At 37.5% G+C, this 13116-nt stretch overlaps 1 protein-coding gene across 11 annotated transcripts in view; it reads left to right on the top strand.

Annotated features, from left to right (window-relative positions):
- Positions 1–13116, top strand: part of ADCY10 (adenylate cyclase 10) — a 136553-nt gene that overhangs the window by 84298 nt on the left and 39139 nt on the right. For 9 of the 11 annotated variants that reach the window (XM_016429938.2, XM_007480711.2, XM_056815495.1 and 6 more), the window contains 3 exons: positions 6581–6706; positions 10637–10915; positions 11047–11331. In XM_016429938.2, coding sequence (XP_016285424.1) covers positions 6581–6706; positions 10637–10915; positions 11047–11331 — 690 coding nt within the window. The remainder of the gene's footprint in view (positions 1–6580; positions 6707–10636; positions 10916–11046; positions 11332–13116) is intronic. The other 2 variants (XM_007480713.3, XM_007480714.3) reach the window with 2 other exon arrangements.

Below are 13116 nucleotides of genomic sequence, written 5' to 3'. Positions count from 1 at the left end.
TGACTTGCCCAGCTAGGAAGTAGGTGAGGCCAAATTTGAACCCAGGACGTCCCATCTCTAGGCATGGATCTCAATTCACTGAGCCACCTAGCTGGAAAGAGATATTTCTATCTAATTCTTCCAATATTTCTATGGTGCAACCACTCCATTAATTTTTAAATTTTTATTGACATGTTTTTATATGACTTTCATTTCTGAATATATTCCTCCCTCCTTCCCTACCCAGGAAGTCATTACTTGAAGGAGAGAGAGACAGAGAGACAGAGAGAGAGAGAGAGAGAGAACACATAGTTCAGCAAAACTTAGCAGCACATTATCATGTTCATAGTCCCCTACCCACACAAAGAAAGGGGGAAAATAGGTGAATCTTAATATCTTTTCTCTAGGGCCAAATTTGGATACCTTGATAACATAGTGCTCAGTTTCATTTTTCTTGTCTTTTACATATTAGTAATTAGTGTGCATTATTGTTTTCCTGGTTCTGATTTCATTCAGCATCAGCTTCTGTGTCTTCTTATGTTTTTAGAGTTCTTCATGTTTCTTGTAGTGTAATAACATCTCAAAGATAATCTTCACACTCTATTTACACCATTCACTAAATAGTAGGCAACTATTTTTTAAAACCCTTACTTAGAACTGATACTAAGACAGAAGAACAGCAAGGACTAGGCAATCAAGATTAAGTAACTTGCCCAGAGCCACATGATAGGAAGTGTCTGAGGTCAAATTTGAACCCAGGACCTCCCAACTCCAGGCCTGGTTCTCCATCCACTGTGCTACATAGCTGCCCCTTCTAGAGATTTGTCACTGCTCAGTCATATCAGTTGTAACTCACTCTCCATGACCCTGTTTGGAATTTTCTTGGCAGAAGAAATACTGGAGTGGTTTGCCATTTCCTTTTATTTTACAGATGATGAAACTGAGCCAACTAAGTTAAATGACTTGCCCAGGGTCACACAACTAGTGAGTATCTGAGGACAGATTTGAACTCAGGTCTTCCTGACTCCAGATGTGGTACTCTATCCACTATACCACTCAGCTGGCTTGTAGAGCACTTCTGCTGCTTTATAACCATTTAAAGTTTAGCTATATGCATTTTGGCAATTATGGGACATTTCTTTCTATCTTTGATCTTCTTGAGGTATATATATGCCCAGCAGTGAGACCTTTGGATCATTTTTTTAGCATAATACTAATTTGCTTTCCAAAATGGTTGGACCAATTCCATCTTTTTTTCCCTCCATTTAAAAATGATGTGACCTTGTATATTTAAGCCAAGCCATATCCATTCAAAACTTACAGTGATGTATAGCATAAGCTGCTGATCTAAAGTTATTTTTTTTTTGTCAAACTGCTTTCCAGTTTCCCCAGCAGTTCTTGTCAATAGGGAACCCTTCCCCAAGGAGTTTAGGTTCTTGAGTTTATCATACTCTAGATCATTGAGTTAAATTATTTCTGATTTTTACCATGAGTCTGCTCCTTTGAAATACTTTAAAAATTTTAACAAGTCCCCAATAGTGTTAACAACTATGTCTTGGTTAATAGCTAATATTTTATGACCATTTATTAAGTGCCTGGTCTATGCCAGGCATTGTACTAAGTGCTAGGAATACAAATAAGGAAAAAGAAAGATAGTTCCTGCCCTCAAGGAGCTTATAATCTACTATGGGAAGACAAAACACAAAAGGAAGGTGAAAATTGGGGGGGGGTAACTGGGGAAGTTACCTAACTATGGGGCATCATGGAAAAGTCAAAGATGTCCCACAGTAGTATAGTCAAGTGAGTATTTATTAGGAGATATTCTGAACTGAGATCTCTTTTTAAATAGAACTTCTTCAGTTGGAGAAGAAATGCAGCAGAAAACATAATTTATCACTTGTTTCTATGTGTATATGATTTGGGACCCTGATTTTAAAAGATTACTCTTATAAAAATGAATACTATGAAAATAGGTTTTGAGTGATAATATATGTATAACCCAGTAGAATTGTTCTGGGAGCAGGGAGGGAAGGAAGGGAGGGAGAGAACATGAATCATGTAACCATGGAAAAATATTTTTAAAAAGAAAAAAGAAAAATTATATTAAAAAAATAAATAGAGCTTCTTGACTCCACTCTTCCAAAAGAAAGGCAGAGAGCAGTGATTAAGGCAGAGTACCAAGACTCATGAGATCTTTCAGGATGATGAGGATGCTCTAATAATGAGCTCCCTGGGGCAAAGTAGAGGGTAGAGAAATACCACAGTAGTGTAGCCAGGTCAAAAATTAGTTTGAGGTCTGGAAATGCTCTTCCCTGTTTTTATTCCTATGTTTAAAATTTATTTTCCTTGAGATTCTGGGTCTTTTATTTCTCCAGATGAATTATTAGTTTGTCTACCCCTATAAAGTAACTCCTTGGTCATTTGATTGGTATGACACAAAATCTGTAAAGGAGTTTAGTTAGCATTTTCAGTAGCAGATTTATTGATATTGAAATAATCATATTGAATCTGTATCATCTTTTGTTTTTTAAACCCTTACCTTCCTTCTGTCTTAGAATCAATACTGTGTATTGTGAACCTTAAAAATTCTCAGACCCTACTTCATAAGATTTGGTTAAGACCATTCTCCATTTTAAACAATGAAGGAACTTAGATCAGGAATGTGAGAACTCTACTTCACCCCTACTTAAGCCTGCTTTAGGGGAAGAAACTCCTTGCTGAACAATGAAAAATACTTAAACCCATATTTATAGTAAGGCAAAAGTGCTTAAGCTGTGCCTATTTTTAGATCTAATACAAAAGGGTGCTAAGTACCTATAAAGATCAGGCAACTTGTGAATTTACAAGGAGCAAAGAGGTGAGAACTTACTCAGAGGTTTTCTCAGGCGTGAATTACTCAAAAGTTTAGCCTTCTTAGGTGTGAATTAAGAATGGTCTGTCCTTTGGAAAACGTCTACTGTGATTGGTAGATGTGAGAACTTAGGGGAGGTGACATAGGAGAAAATTCCCTTTAAAAGGAGAGGAAAAACTGCCTTGGGAGTCTCAGAGGAACTCTCTCTGGAGATGGCAGCTGGCCAAAGCTGAACTGTTGTCTCTCTGAACACTAGAATGCTTACTTGAACAAATCTTGTGGTGAGTGGATAAAAGACTGACTGATCTCTCTCTTAGGGATTGGGCCTGGGCTGGCCAGGGCTGGCCTGGGCTGGCCTATCTTTTTCTCATTATTTCCTTTTTCTCTCTCTCTCCATTTCTTTAATTCCTCATTTGTATTAATTAAAATCTCTATAAAACCCAGCTGACTTGGGTATATTTAATAATTGGGAATTTTTCCCTGGCAACCACCTTATATTTGATTTAATACAAGACACTGTCTTGAAAACATATTTTCTGCGGCCACAATTTAAGCCAAACACTCTTTTATCTGCCACAGTTTATGTCTTCCACTATTTTAATCATTACAGTATGTGTTCTGAGGAAGAAGAGTGGTAAGGGCTAGGCAATGGGGGTTAAAGGAGTTGCCCAGGGTCAGACAACTAAGAAGTGTCTGAGGTCAGATTTGAATCCAAGACCTCCCACATCTTCCTGTCTCTAGGTCTGGCTTTTCATCCACTGAGCCAACTCTGAATCATCTTTTAATTGATCCTGTTTACAGTTAACTGATTTTGTCCTGTAACTGTCCAAGTCTTGATTTCTTTCTCTCTGAACTTAGTTCAGAAATTCAGCTAGTCTGAAATGAGTTAAGTTTTGTAAGAAATAAAAATATCTGGTCCATAATCCTGAGTTTAGGATTTGACTTTACTTGTGCTTAAATATAGTCAGAGGTCTCACCATATCCAGTCGGGGAAAAGACCTCATTTAGAGGTTCAGCAGTTTGTTTTATAGTCTTTTCACAGCTAATTATCATAAGTGATTAAAAATGTGTTTCAAGCATGTTAAAATATCTTATAATATTTTGGTAACATTTTCTACAAGTTAATCCATTTTAGTAAAAGTTAAGAAAAAATACATTGTCAAGCATTTTAAGTGGTCCTACAATTAATAGCCTCATTACCCTCAGGCTAAACCCATCACACTGACTCTGGAAGGAGGCATAAAGATAAGCCAGAGCCACCTCTCTTGTTCACAAAATCTAAGTGAGTAGAAATCCTCACAAGAGCAAATATCACCCCGGACAGGTTGTCTTCCTGTTAGCTCATTAGGACAAACAACTCAAGTTGCATACTTAACATTCCAAATGGCCACAGTTTATCTCCTGCTTCATGTTTACAGCTTTCCTAGATGATTACAAAGTCTCAAAGTTTTATTCCTCCAAAAGAAGCTCTTAATATTGTGAGATGCTATTAAATTCTAACATATTAATAGTTTCCCTAGTTGTTATTATAATTAATGTATTATAAATGATTAATTTAGTAACTGGGTCTATTTCTAAAATCATAGTTGCTGATGCCTAACTAAAGGATTATATGTGATTCCTTGTTTTTATGAACACTGATATATCAAGCAATTAAGACAAATTCATTTATAATTTAGAAATCCATTTCTATTAATCATTGTTCTGTTCTTGCCTCAAGAAAATCTGTTATCTCTGAGGGATGTGAGTGAACACCAGAGATCCTGTTCTAGTATCTTGATACCACCAAACTGTCCTTCCAAAATGTCTGGTTTGTTGCCCAAAGAAGTCTTGTCCACAATCTCTAATTTCATGGGTGGACTTAAACAATGAACATTTCTTAGTCAGAGAAGGGAAGGAGGAGGAGGTTGTTGCTAGCCCCTCATTCCCAGTTTCTAATTATAATATTGTCTCCCCTGCCTCAGCTCTGTGACCAATCACATTGATTTTGCCATTCATGATGTTGAACTCTTTTAAGCGATCATAACTTGTTCCCTGCCCACAAAGTTCTCTTCCCCAAAACTATAAAAGAGTTGTCTCCTCATTCAGGGTCTTAGCTTTGTTGAGGAAGTTGAGATCTTATTTTTTGGTAAGTTCATACTTTACTAATAAATTGATCATACTGGGAACTTGGTACCTCAATCTACCTTTATTCTTTTTTTAATTATAATTTTTAAACTTGAATTAATTTAGAATATTTTCTCATGGTTACATGATTCATGTTCTTTCTCTCCCCTCTTCCCTTCCTCCCTTCATTCTAATTGCTTCTCTGTGTAAACCTTTTGCTCTGCCCAAACTTCTTTACTCATTGTCCCTCAAATATCCTACAGCTATGCCCTTGCCATTTTCTCTGCTCTGAATGCCCTCTCTCTCTCTCCCATATCTAATGAAATTCTACCCATCTTTCAAAACCTTGCTCAAATCTAACCTTTTCCATGAAGAGGATACTTAATCACCGGTCAGAATTGATCTCTGTTTCTTCTTAATTCTTATTACATTAGAATTTCCTAGCTAATAAGACAATAATCATCTCTTATATGGTTATCATTACTTTATGTTGTTCTAATTATTTATCAAAAGATAAAATATTACCTTGGAGAAGGCAGTGTAGCATTGTGGACAGAGTTGGTTTTGGAATCAGGAAGACCTGGGTTCAAATTTTGCCTCTGACATTTAACTGTTTGTGTGACTGGGCATGTCTCTTAACCATTCAAGGTCCTAGTCATCACTTTAAGACTAAACATTAGTATATGTGCTAATCTACATTGTCAAGAGTGTTCTATCACCATTATAGTTTTAAAAATCATAAGAAGAGTCCCAAAACAAAACCAAAAAGAGGTGATTTTTGTTTTTGTGAACTCTCTAACTAAGCAATATATAACTTCTGAATGTCAAAGGCCAGATTTTAGATTTCTTGCTGTTCTTCACAGGACTAAGCATTACATCTTACACCTAGTGGGTGCCCCATAATAATGATAATTATTAGACTGACAATGAATGAATGAAGTCAGGAAGGATGGCAATCAGTGGTTAATGCTACCAGGCAGCTTTGCCATTTGGTTATAGATCCAGATCTAATTATTATTTTCTAGTATATCAATCTAAATCAAGAATTCTTTCTACCAATTTAGTCTTTTACAAAGATGATGCATGTGTATAAATAGAGGTATACACATATATATATTTATATAGACCTGTACACATTTATTTGTGTAAATACATCCATATATTTTGTTTTTAAGAATAGACATATGTATAATATGTAACAATGTAGTGAAATATGAAGTAATACAACACATATCTTATAATGATATGTAGATTATGTGTGTAAATATACATGAATAAAACATATTTCACCTAACAAAATAATGTGTTCCTGAAAAACAAAATTCTGGATTGGGAAAAATTCTAAAGGCATTGGGCATCCTTTTGTAAAAGAAGCAATCTTCTCCTATTTGTCCTTTCTCCATAAACTGTGGTTTTTCATTTATTGAGTTTGTATAAAGGAAAGTCAACTAACACCAGCAGATTTCCTCTTCTGACTTCCCTCATGACTGTGTAAACCCACAAAAAGCTTTGTCTGCTGGTTGCATGAGAGTGGCCTCAATTCCTGCCAAGCATTAAGATGAATAACAAAAGGAGATGATATGCATTTCCTTCATTTTTTCTCTTTCTTTCCCCACCTTCTCTTTTTTTAAAATTTCTCTACAGAAAATTACACTAAACCCCAGATAAACGTAGATATGTATTCAGTCTCTACCATTGAGAGAATAGACGTCTGTGACATTGCCAGCGGTGTCAGATTAAAAAATGTGTCACCTCCAGCAACATTAAAAGGTAAAAAAAAAAAGACTTTTGCCTCCCTTACTTTGATAAGCTAATTTCTAAGCAGAAAGGAAGAAAATCTAGATCAGATCTTCCTCCTGTTCAATTCTGGGCCCAGCTCACTCTCCATTTGCAGTATCTGTCCATGATAGATATGTATGTCTGTATATATGTATTCACTTGCATGTATATATGTATTCATTTCCATTCAAATGAATATCATGGGTCTAAAGCAGTCATGCCAAACTCAAATAGAATGGGATGAGAAGGGGAGGAGGTGGATATTGGATAAAATTGATTTAGAAACTTCAAATTAGCATTATCAACATTGTATTGTATTTTTATTTCTTTTGTCAAACATTTCCCAGTTACATTTTAATCGGGTTCTGGCCCTATTTGGGAGTTCTGTTGGTTTCATGCATCTGTTTTTCCTGCATAAATGATTAGACCATACTTTTTGGAGTGATCATGACTCAACATAGAAAAATTGTCCTCCAAAATCTGCTAGCAGAGGGGGTTTTTTTAGAGCTAAACTTCTCAGATAATGTCATGGAACCACTGAATTATGAGATTTTAGGAGATCATCCAGTCATTTTCCAGAAAAAGAAGCAGATGTAGAAAAGTAAGTTACTCACATAAAGCCCCATAGTTAGTTAGTATAGTATATATTCAACTCACATCTCTGATACCTTCTACATCTAAATCTTTTATTGTATATAAGAACTGGCGTTTAAGATACCAAAGAATTCTCAATTTTCAAAAGATTAATTCATATTTCAAAAATTTTTATTTGCTAAAATAAGAAAGTAATTCAGAACCAAATCTATTTTTTTGAGGGAAGAAGGAAAGGGAGTCAGAGGTTATAGAAAAATGTGTAGATGGAGATCGCTAGCAAACTTTTGGACATATGAGACTAGAACTTTTGACAAGAGGTTGACTCAAGACATAGATTTGAAGGTTTGGAAATTATTAGTACAAAGAAGTTGGTCATGGAAGACAGGAAGATGGATTCATCTCTGAGGAAGATAGCACACAGAGTAAAGAGCAGAAAGGCCCGAGGCCCAAATATTGGCAAATTCTCTCAGATACAGGGTGGGAAGAAGAGGAGGAAAGAAGGTAAGAAATAAAGATGAGTTGGAAAAGTAGCAGGAAAACCATGTTAATGATTTTTTTTGCACAAAAGTCAAGTTTTGGGGAAGTTTCAAAAAGAAGATGATTCACAATGTTAGATATATCATAGAGGCTAAAGAAAATAAGGCTTAAGAAAAAGTTACTGGATTTGGCAAGAACCTCTCTCCACACCAATCCTCCATTGCAATCAAACCAGCATCCTGATTCTTCTCCCCAAAAAAGTCAATGTCTTCTTCAATCCAAATCCTGTTACATTCATCGAATGGCAGCATGACATTAGTGCCTTCCTGACTTGGAAACTTCCTACATATGTGACCACATAGAAGTCACTTATCTGTCTGATTCTCAGTGGGCTCTTCCCACTGGTACCTTGACCACCTTCAAAACAACTGCTAGGTCTCTTTATTCCTATGCAAAAATATAAAGAAAAGCAGAAACAACACAAGAAATCTATTCTCTCAGGAATGTGAACATCATTGGAATCCCTGAATGGGGGAAATGCTTGTGCACTCGTGTTCTCTCTCTCTCTCTCTCTCTCTCTCTCTCTCTCTCTCTCTCTCTCTCTCTCTCTCTCTCTCTCTCTCTCTCTCTCTCATTTTCTCTCTCTCTCTCTCATTTTCTCTCTCTCTCTCTCTCTCTCTCTCTCTCTCTCTCTCTCTCTCTCTCTCACACACACACACACACACACACGAGTTGTTAGGCCAAGGATTTTCAGGAAGCTTGATTTCTGTAGTCATGCATTCACAGTTCCCCATGTAGAGTCACTCTCTGGGAAATCTTTCCCTAGCACAAGTTGAGGGGTTGAATCAAGATGACCATGGATGCTCTTGAGTCTTTTTCCTGTGCTTTGGCAGCCAGGGTTTAGAAGTCTGTTACTGGAAGAGTGAAAATGCTGCCCTGTGACTTACACTATGTCCAAGGAGACAAATTTTTATCTCTTTTATTTGTTACAATGTGTGGGCTTCCATTCCAGGTGGTGCTTTTCTCTTTCTGTTAGCTCAGGACCACAGATGGCCAGCCATTTATTCTCAAGAACAACCCTGCAGGTGTTTGAAGATAGCTATGGTGCAGGCATCCCCTTTAAGTCAACCAGCTTTGGGTCTCCCTTTTGGGGATTAGCAATAATGATAATGGTAGCTAGTGTTGATATAGCTCTTTAAGATTCATGAAGAGAGGAAAGTAGTGAATGCTGGAGGGGATGTGGCAAAGTGGGAACACTAATTCATTGCTGGTGGAGTTGTGAATTGATCCAACCATTCTGGAGGGCAATTTGGAACTATGCCCAAAGGGCACTAAAAGACTGTCTGCCCTTTGATCCAGCCATAGCACTGCTGGGTTTGTACCCCAAAGAGACAATAAGGAAAAAGACTTGCAAGAATATTCATAGCTGCACTCTTTGTGGTGGCCAAAAATTGGAAAATGAGGGGATGCCCCTCAATTGAAGAATGGCTGAACAAATTGTGGTATATGTTGGTGATGGAATACTATTGTGCTGTAAGGAATGATGAACTGGAGGAATTCCATGGGAACTGGAACAACCTCCAGGAAGTGATGCAGAGTGAAAGAAGCAGAACCAGGAAAACATTGTACACAGAGACTGATACACTGTGGTACAATAGAACATAATGGATTTCTCCATTAGTGTCAATGCAGTGTCCCTGAACAATCTGCAGGGATCTAAAAAACACTATCCACAAGCAGAGGACAAACTGTGGGAGTAAAAACACCGAGGAAAAGCAACTGCTTGACTACAGGGGTTAAGGGGACATGTCTGAGGAGAGACTCTAAATGAACACTCTAATGCAAATACCAACAACATGGAAATGGGTTAGAATCAAGAACACATGTAATACCCAGTGGAATCACGTGTTGGCTATGGGAGAGGTGGGGGGGGGGGAGGAAAAGAAAATGATCTTTGTCTCTAATGAATAATGCTTGGAAATGATCAAATAAAATATTGTTTAAAAAAAGATTCATGAAGAACTTTAAAACATCTCATTTCTCAAAATAACCTTCAATCAATCAGTGAACATTTATTAAGCACCTACTATATGCCAGATACTGTGCTAAGTGCCAGGGATGCAAAAAGAGGCAAAAAACAACCCATGCCCTTAAGGAGCTCATGATCTAATGGAACCTTGGGAAGTAGGTGTTGTTTTTTTTTTGTTTGTTTGTTTTTGGGCTATCTCTATCTTACAGATGATGAAATGGAGACAGACAGAGGTTAAGTGATTTACACAGTTAGTGTCTGAAGCAGGGTTTGAACTCAAGTCTTCCTGACTCCAAGCCCACCACTCTGAGCCCTGCAGCACCTGGTTAATTGTTTTGTAGCATCCAACATAGCAACCAATTATACAGTCTCCTATTGTTCTAGAGTTATAAAGAGATTGTAAGCTTTTTGAAGGGAGAGATAGGTGATACAGTAGGTAGAGGGTCAGACCTGGAGTTGGTAAGACCTGAGTTCAAATTCTGCCTCAAACATTTATTAGCTGGGTAACTTGGATAAGACACTTAACCTTTTCCAGCCTGTTTCTTCATATGTAAAATGGGGATAATAATAGTGCTCTCAGGGTTTGGGGTAGGAGCCAATGAGATCACATGTGCTTTGCAAATCTTAGTGTGCTGTATAAATAAAATCATTCTATCTTTTATGTCCATAGTCTGGGTGCTGGCCCCAAGGTGGGTTCTAAAAATATTTCTTAGAAGAAAATAAGTTTCCCTTCAGAGAGCAAGAATGTTAGCTTTTACTTCTTACTGTTACCTGATGTGGATGGATGACAATTTACATGTTGTTTGGCTTTCTGTTTGCAGAAATCTCCCTAGTCCAGTTAGATAGCATGAGCCTTTCTCAACAGATGTTGGTGAGGTGTGCTGCCATTATTGGAGAGACCTTTACTACATCACTACTCTTTGAAATCCTCCCTTGTTGGAACATGAAGATGATGGTCAAAGCCCTGGCGACTCTTGTTCAGTCCAGCATCTTCTATTGCTTCCAGAGCCACAAAGAGCTTCGGCATTTAACCAACCGAAAGAATGCCACTTTTGAGGTGCATCACCGATCTCTGGCTCTGCAGAGCTCCCAAAAGATAGGTGAGTAGATGTTGAATTGAACCATCTTTCTCCTTGAGGCAAGCCACTCAATCCTAAAAAGTCCATGTTAAATTAAGATGTAGCTTCTGCTGACAGACCAGTTAATAATAAAACTATTCTATTCCCTTTAGAAGGTTTAAGTGGCCAGATAGTGGAGGAGAATGAGGTGACTCAGAGTCACATCTTGAGATTTTGCAAACCTATAATGCAGAAGACAGCCTACGAGCTCTGGCTTAAGGATCAGAAGTCAGCTCTTCATGTGAAATGTGCCCGTTTTCTAGAGGAAGATGCTCATAAGTGTGAGCATTGTGGAAGAGGAGACTTCATTCCCTTCCACCATTTTGCTGTGGACATTCGACTCAACACCTTGGACATGGAAACAGTTAATAAGATGATCGAAACACATGCAATTAGAAGTAAAATAATTTTATTTCTTTCTAAAGCCCAAAATGGGAATTCCAGAGATGGATTCTGGGAGGGGGTGGGATCTATACCTCTGTATGATGTAAGTCACAGTTATCCACTTGTGGCTTAGACTTGAGGAATATCAGGTTTGGGAAACCTTTAAATTTGTTTCTGTAGAAGAATGCAGAATTTCTCAAGGGGAGAGCAATCCTATAATTCCACAACTGTCGGGGATCTTAGAGGTGATCTTGTCCACCCCTTACCTAAAGTTTCAATCCCCTCTATAGCATTAATGATCATTGTCCATATTCTGTTTAAACATCTCCAGAAATACGCAACTTGTTTTCTTATGAGAAAGCCATCCCATTGCCAAACAGTGCTTTTTAAAAAAAATTTAAAGTCTGTTCTTCTTTGAGTCATCAGTCTCTGTACAACTTGCATTTATGAGCCCTCCTTCTGCCTTCTGAGGTCACACAGGAAAAATCTCACCCCTTTTCTGAATGGTAATGCTTCATATACTTGAATACCTTGGAGAATATCTTGCATACATGCGCTCGAGAAGTGCTTCTTGAGTCAAACCAAATACTTCTGTAAATCATATTTTTTCCAAGTTAAATATTTCTAGTTCCTTCAACCAATACAAGTTGCCTTACTATGACTATACTCTAGCTTATTGACAGTTCTTTTAACATACTAACCAAAACTAGACCCAAGACCCTAGCTTCGGTTTAACCAATGATGAGTACAACTGAACTATTACTATCTTCACTTGGGATAGTATAGTTTTACTTCTACAACCTAAATTTTATTAATCTTTTTTTTTAGTGAATATGCATTGTTTTCTAGAAATAAATAACTCTTTCCCTCAGTGGTCACAAACCATCTCTTTAAGAATTCATTCTAGAACTTTGCCTAGGAGTTGACACCCAGGTCATTAGACTGGACTTTTCAGGATCATCCTTCTTTCCCTTTTTTATAAATTGAGACCATTTTTTGCTTCTTCAGTCTGTAAGGGGGAAAAGGAGGACTATTTATTAAAAAGGTTGGATGATTTATTTTAATGTAGGGTTGCCAAGAATTTATATTAATTCCAAAGATGTTTATTTACAATTTATTTACAAAATATAGAAGGAGTGAAGTTAGAAAATCAGAGAGATGATAGGATAAGATATCTAGCCTAAGCATTAAATAATTTACTCCGACCCCTGGTTCAAAACCAGGCAGGGGAGTTTAGTCCTTAACTTGAGAGGCCTTAGCCCTTATAGCCAAGGACCTGGGGATGTCTCTCTCAAGAGGGAGGTCTCTCCTGAGGCTTATTTCTTCAGAAAATCCAGGAAAGGAGTCAGCCTTTTTCACTTACCAGATGTCAGTCCAAAGGAAGAGATTTAAGGATAGTCTCACCAGGAATAAGGTCTCAGGTCTGGTCAGCGGATTCTTCTTTAGTCTCCAACTCAAACTCAGAACTCCAGAAGAAGGCAAAGTCCAAGTTCAACTCCACTCAGGAAGTTGTAACTCCCTTTTAAAGACACTTTCTTTTGCATCATTTCCTATGCCTTCCTATAATTTTATGTCTACTGATCACAGTTGAAGCTTTGCTTTAGGATTGCCCAGGGGCAATCAGTTTGATTCTGATTCTTAACCCATGATTACACATGTGGGTCACAGACCTCCCCACTTAATGATTAAGTGGGATGTTTACACTTTTGGTGATTAGATCTAAAAATGGGTAGATCTTCCCACTCAACTGTAAGTAGCATGTTTACACTTTTGGTGATTAAATCTAAAAATGGGCAGAG

This window comes from Monodelphis domestica, chromosome 2, assembly GCF_027887165.1.
Source record: "Monodelphis domestica isolate mMonDom1 chromosome 2, mMonDom1.pri, whole genome shotgun sequence".
NCBI lineage: Eukaryota > Metazoa > Chordata > Mammalia > Didelphimorphia > Didelphidae > Monodelphis > Monodelphis domestica.
This window is presented reverse-complemented; position numbering and strand designations above follow the sequence as displayed.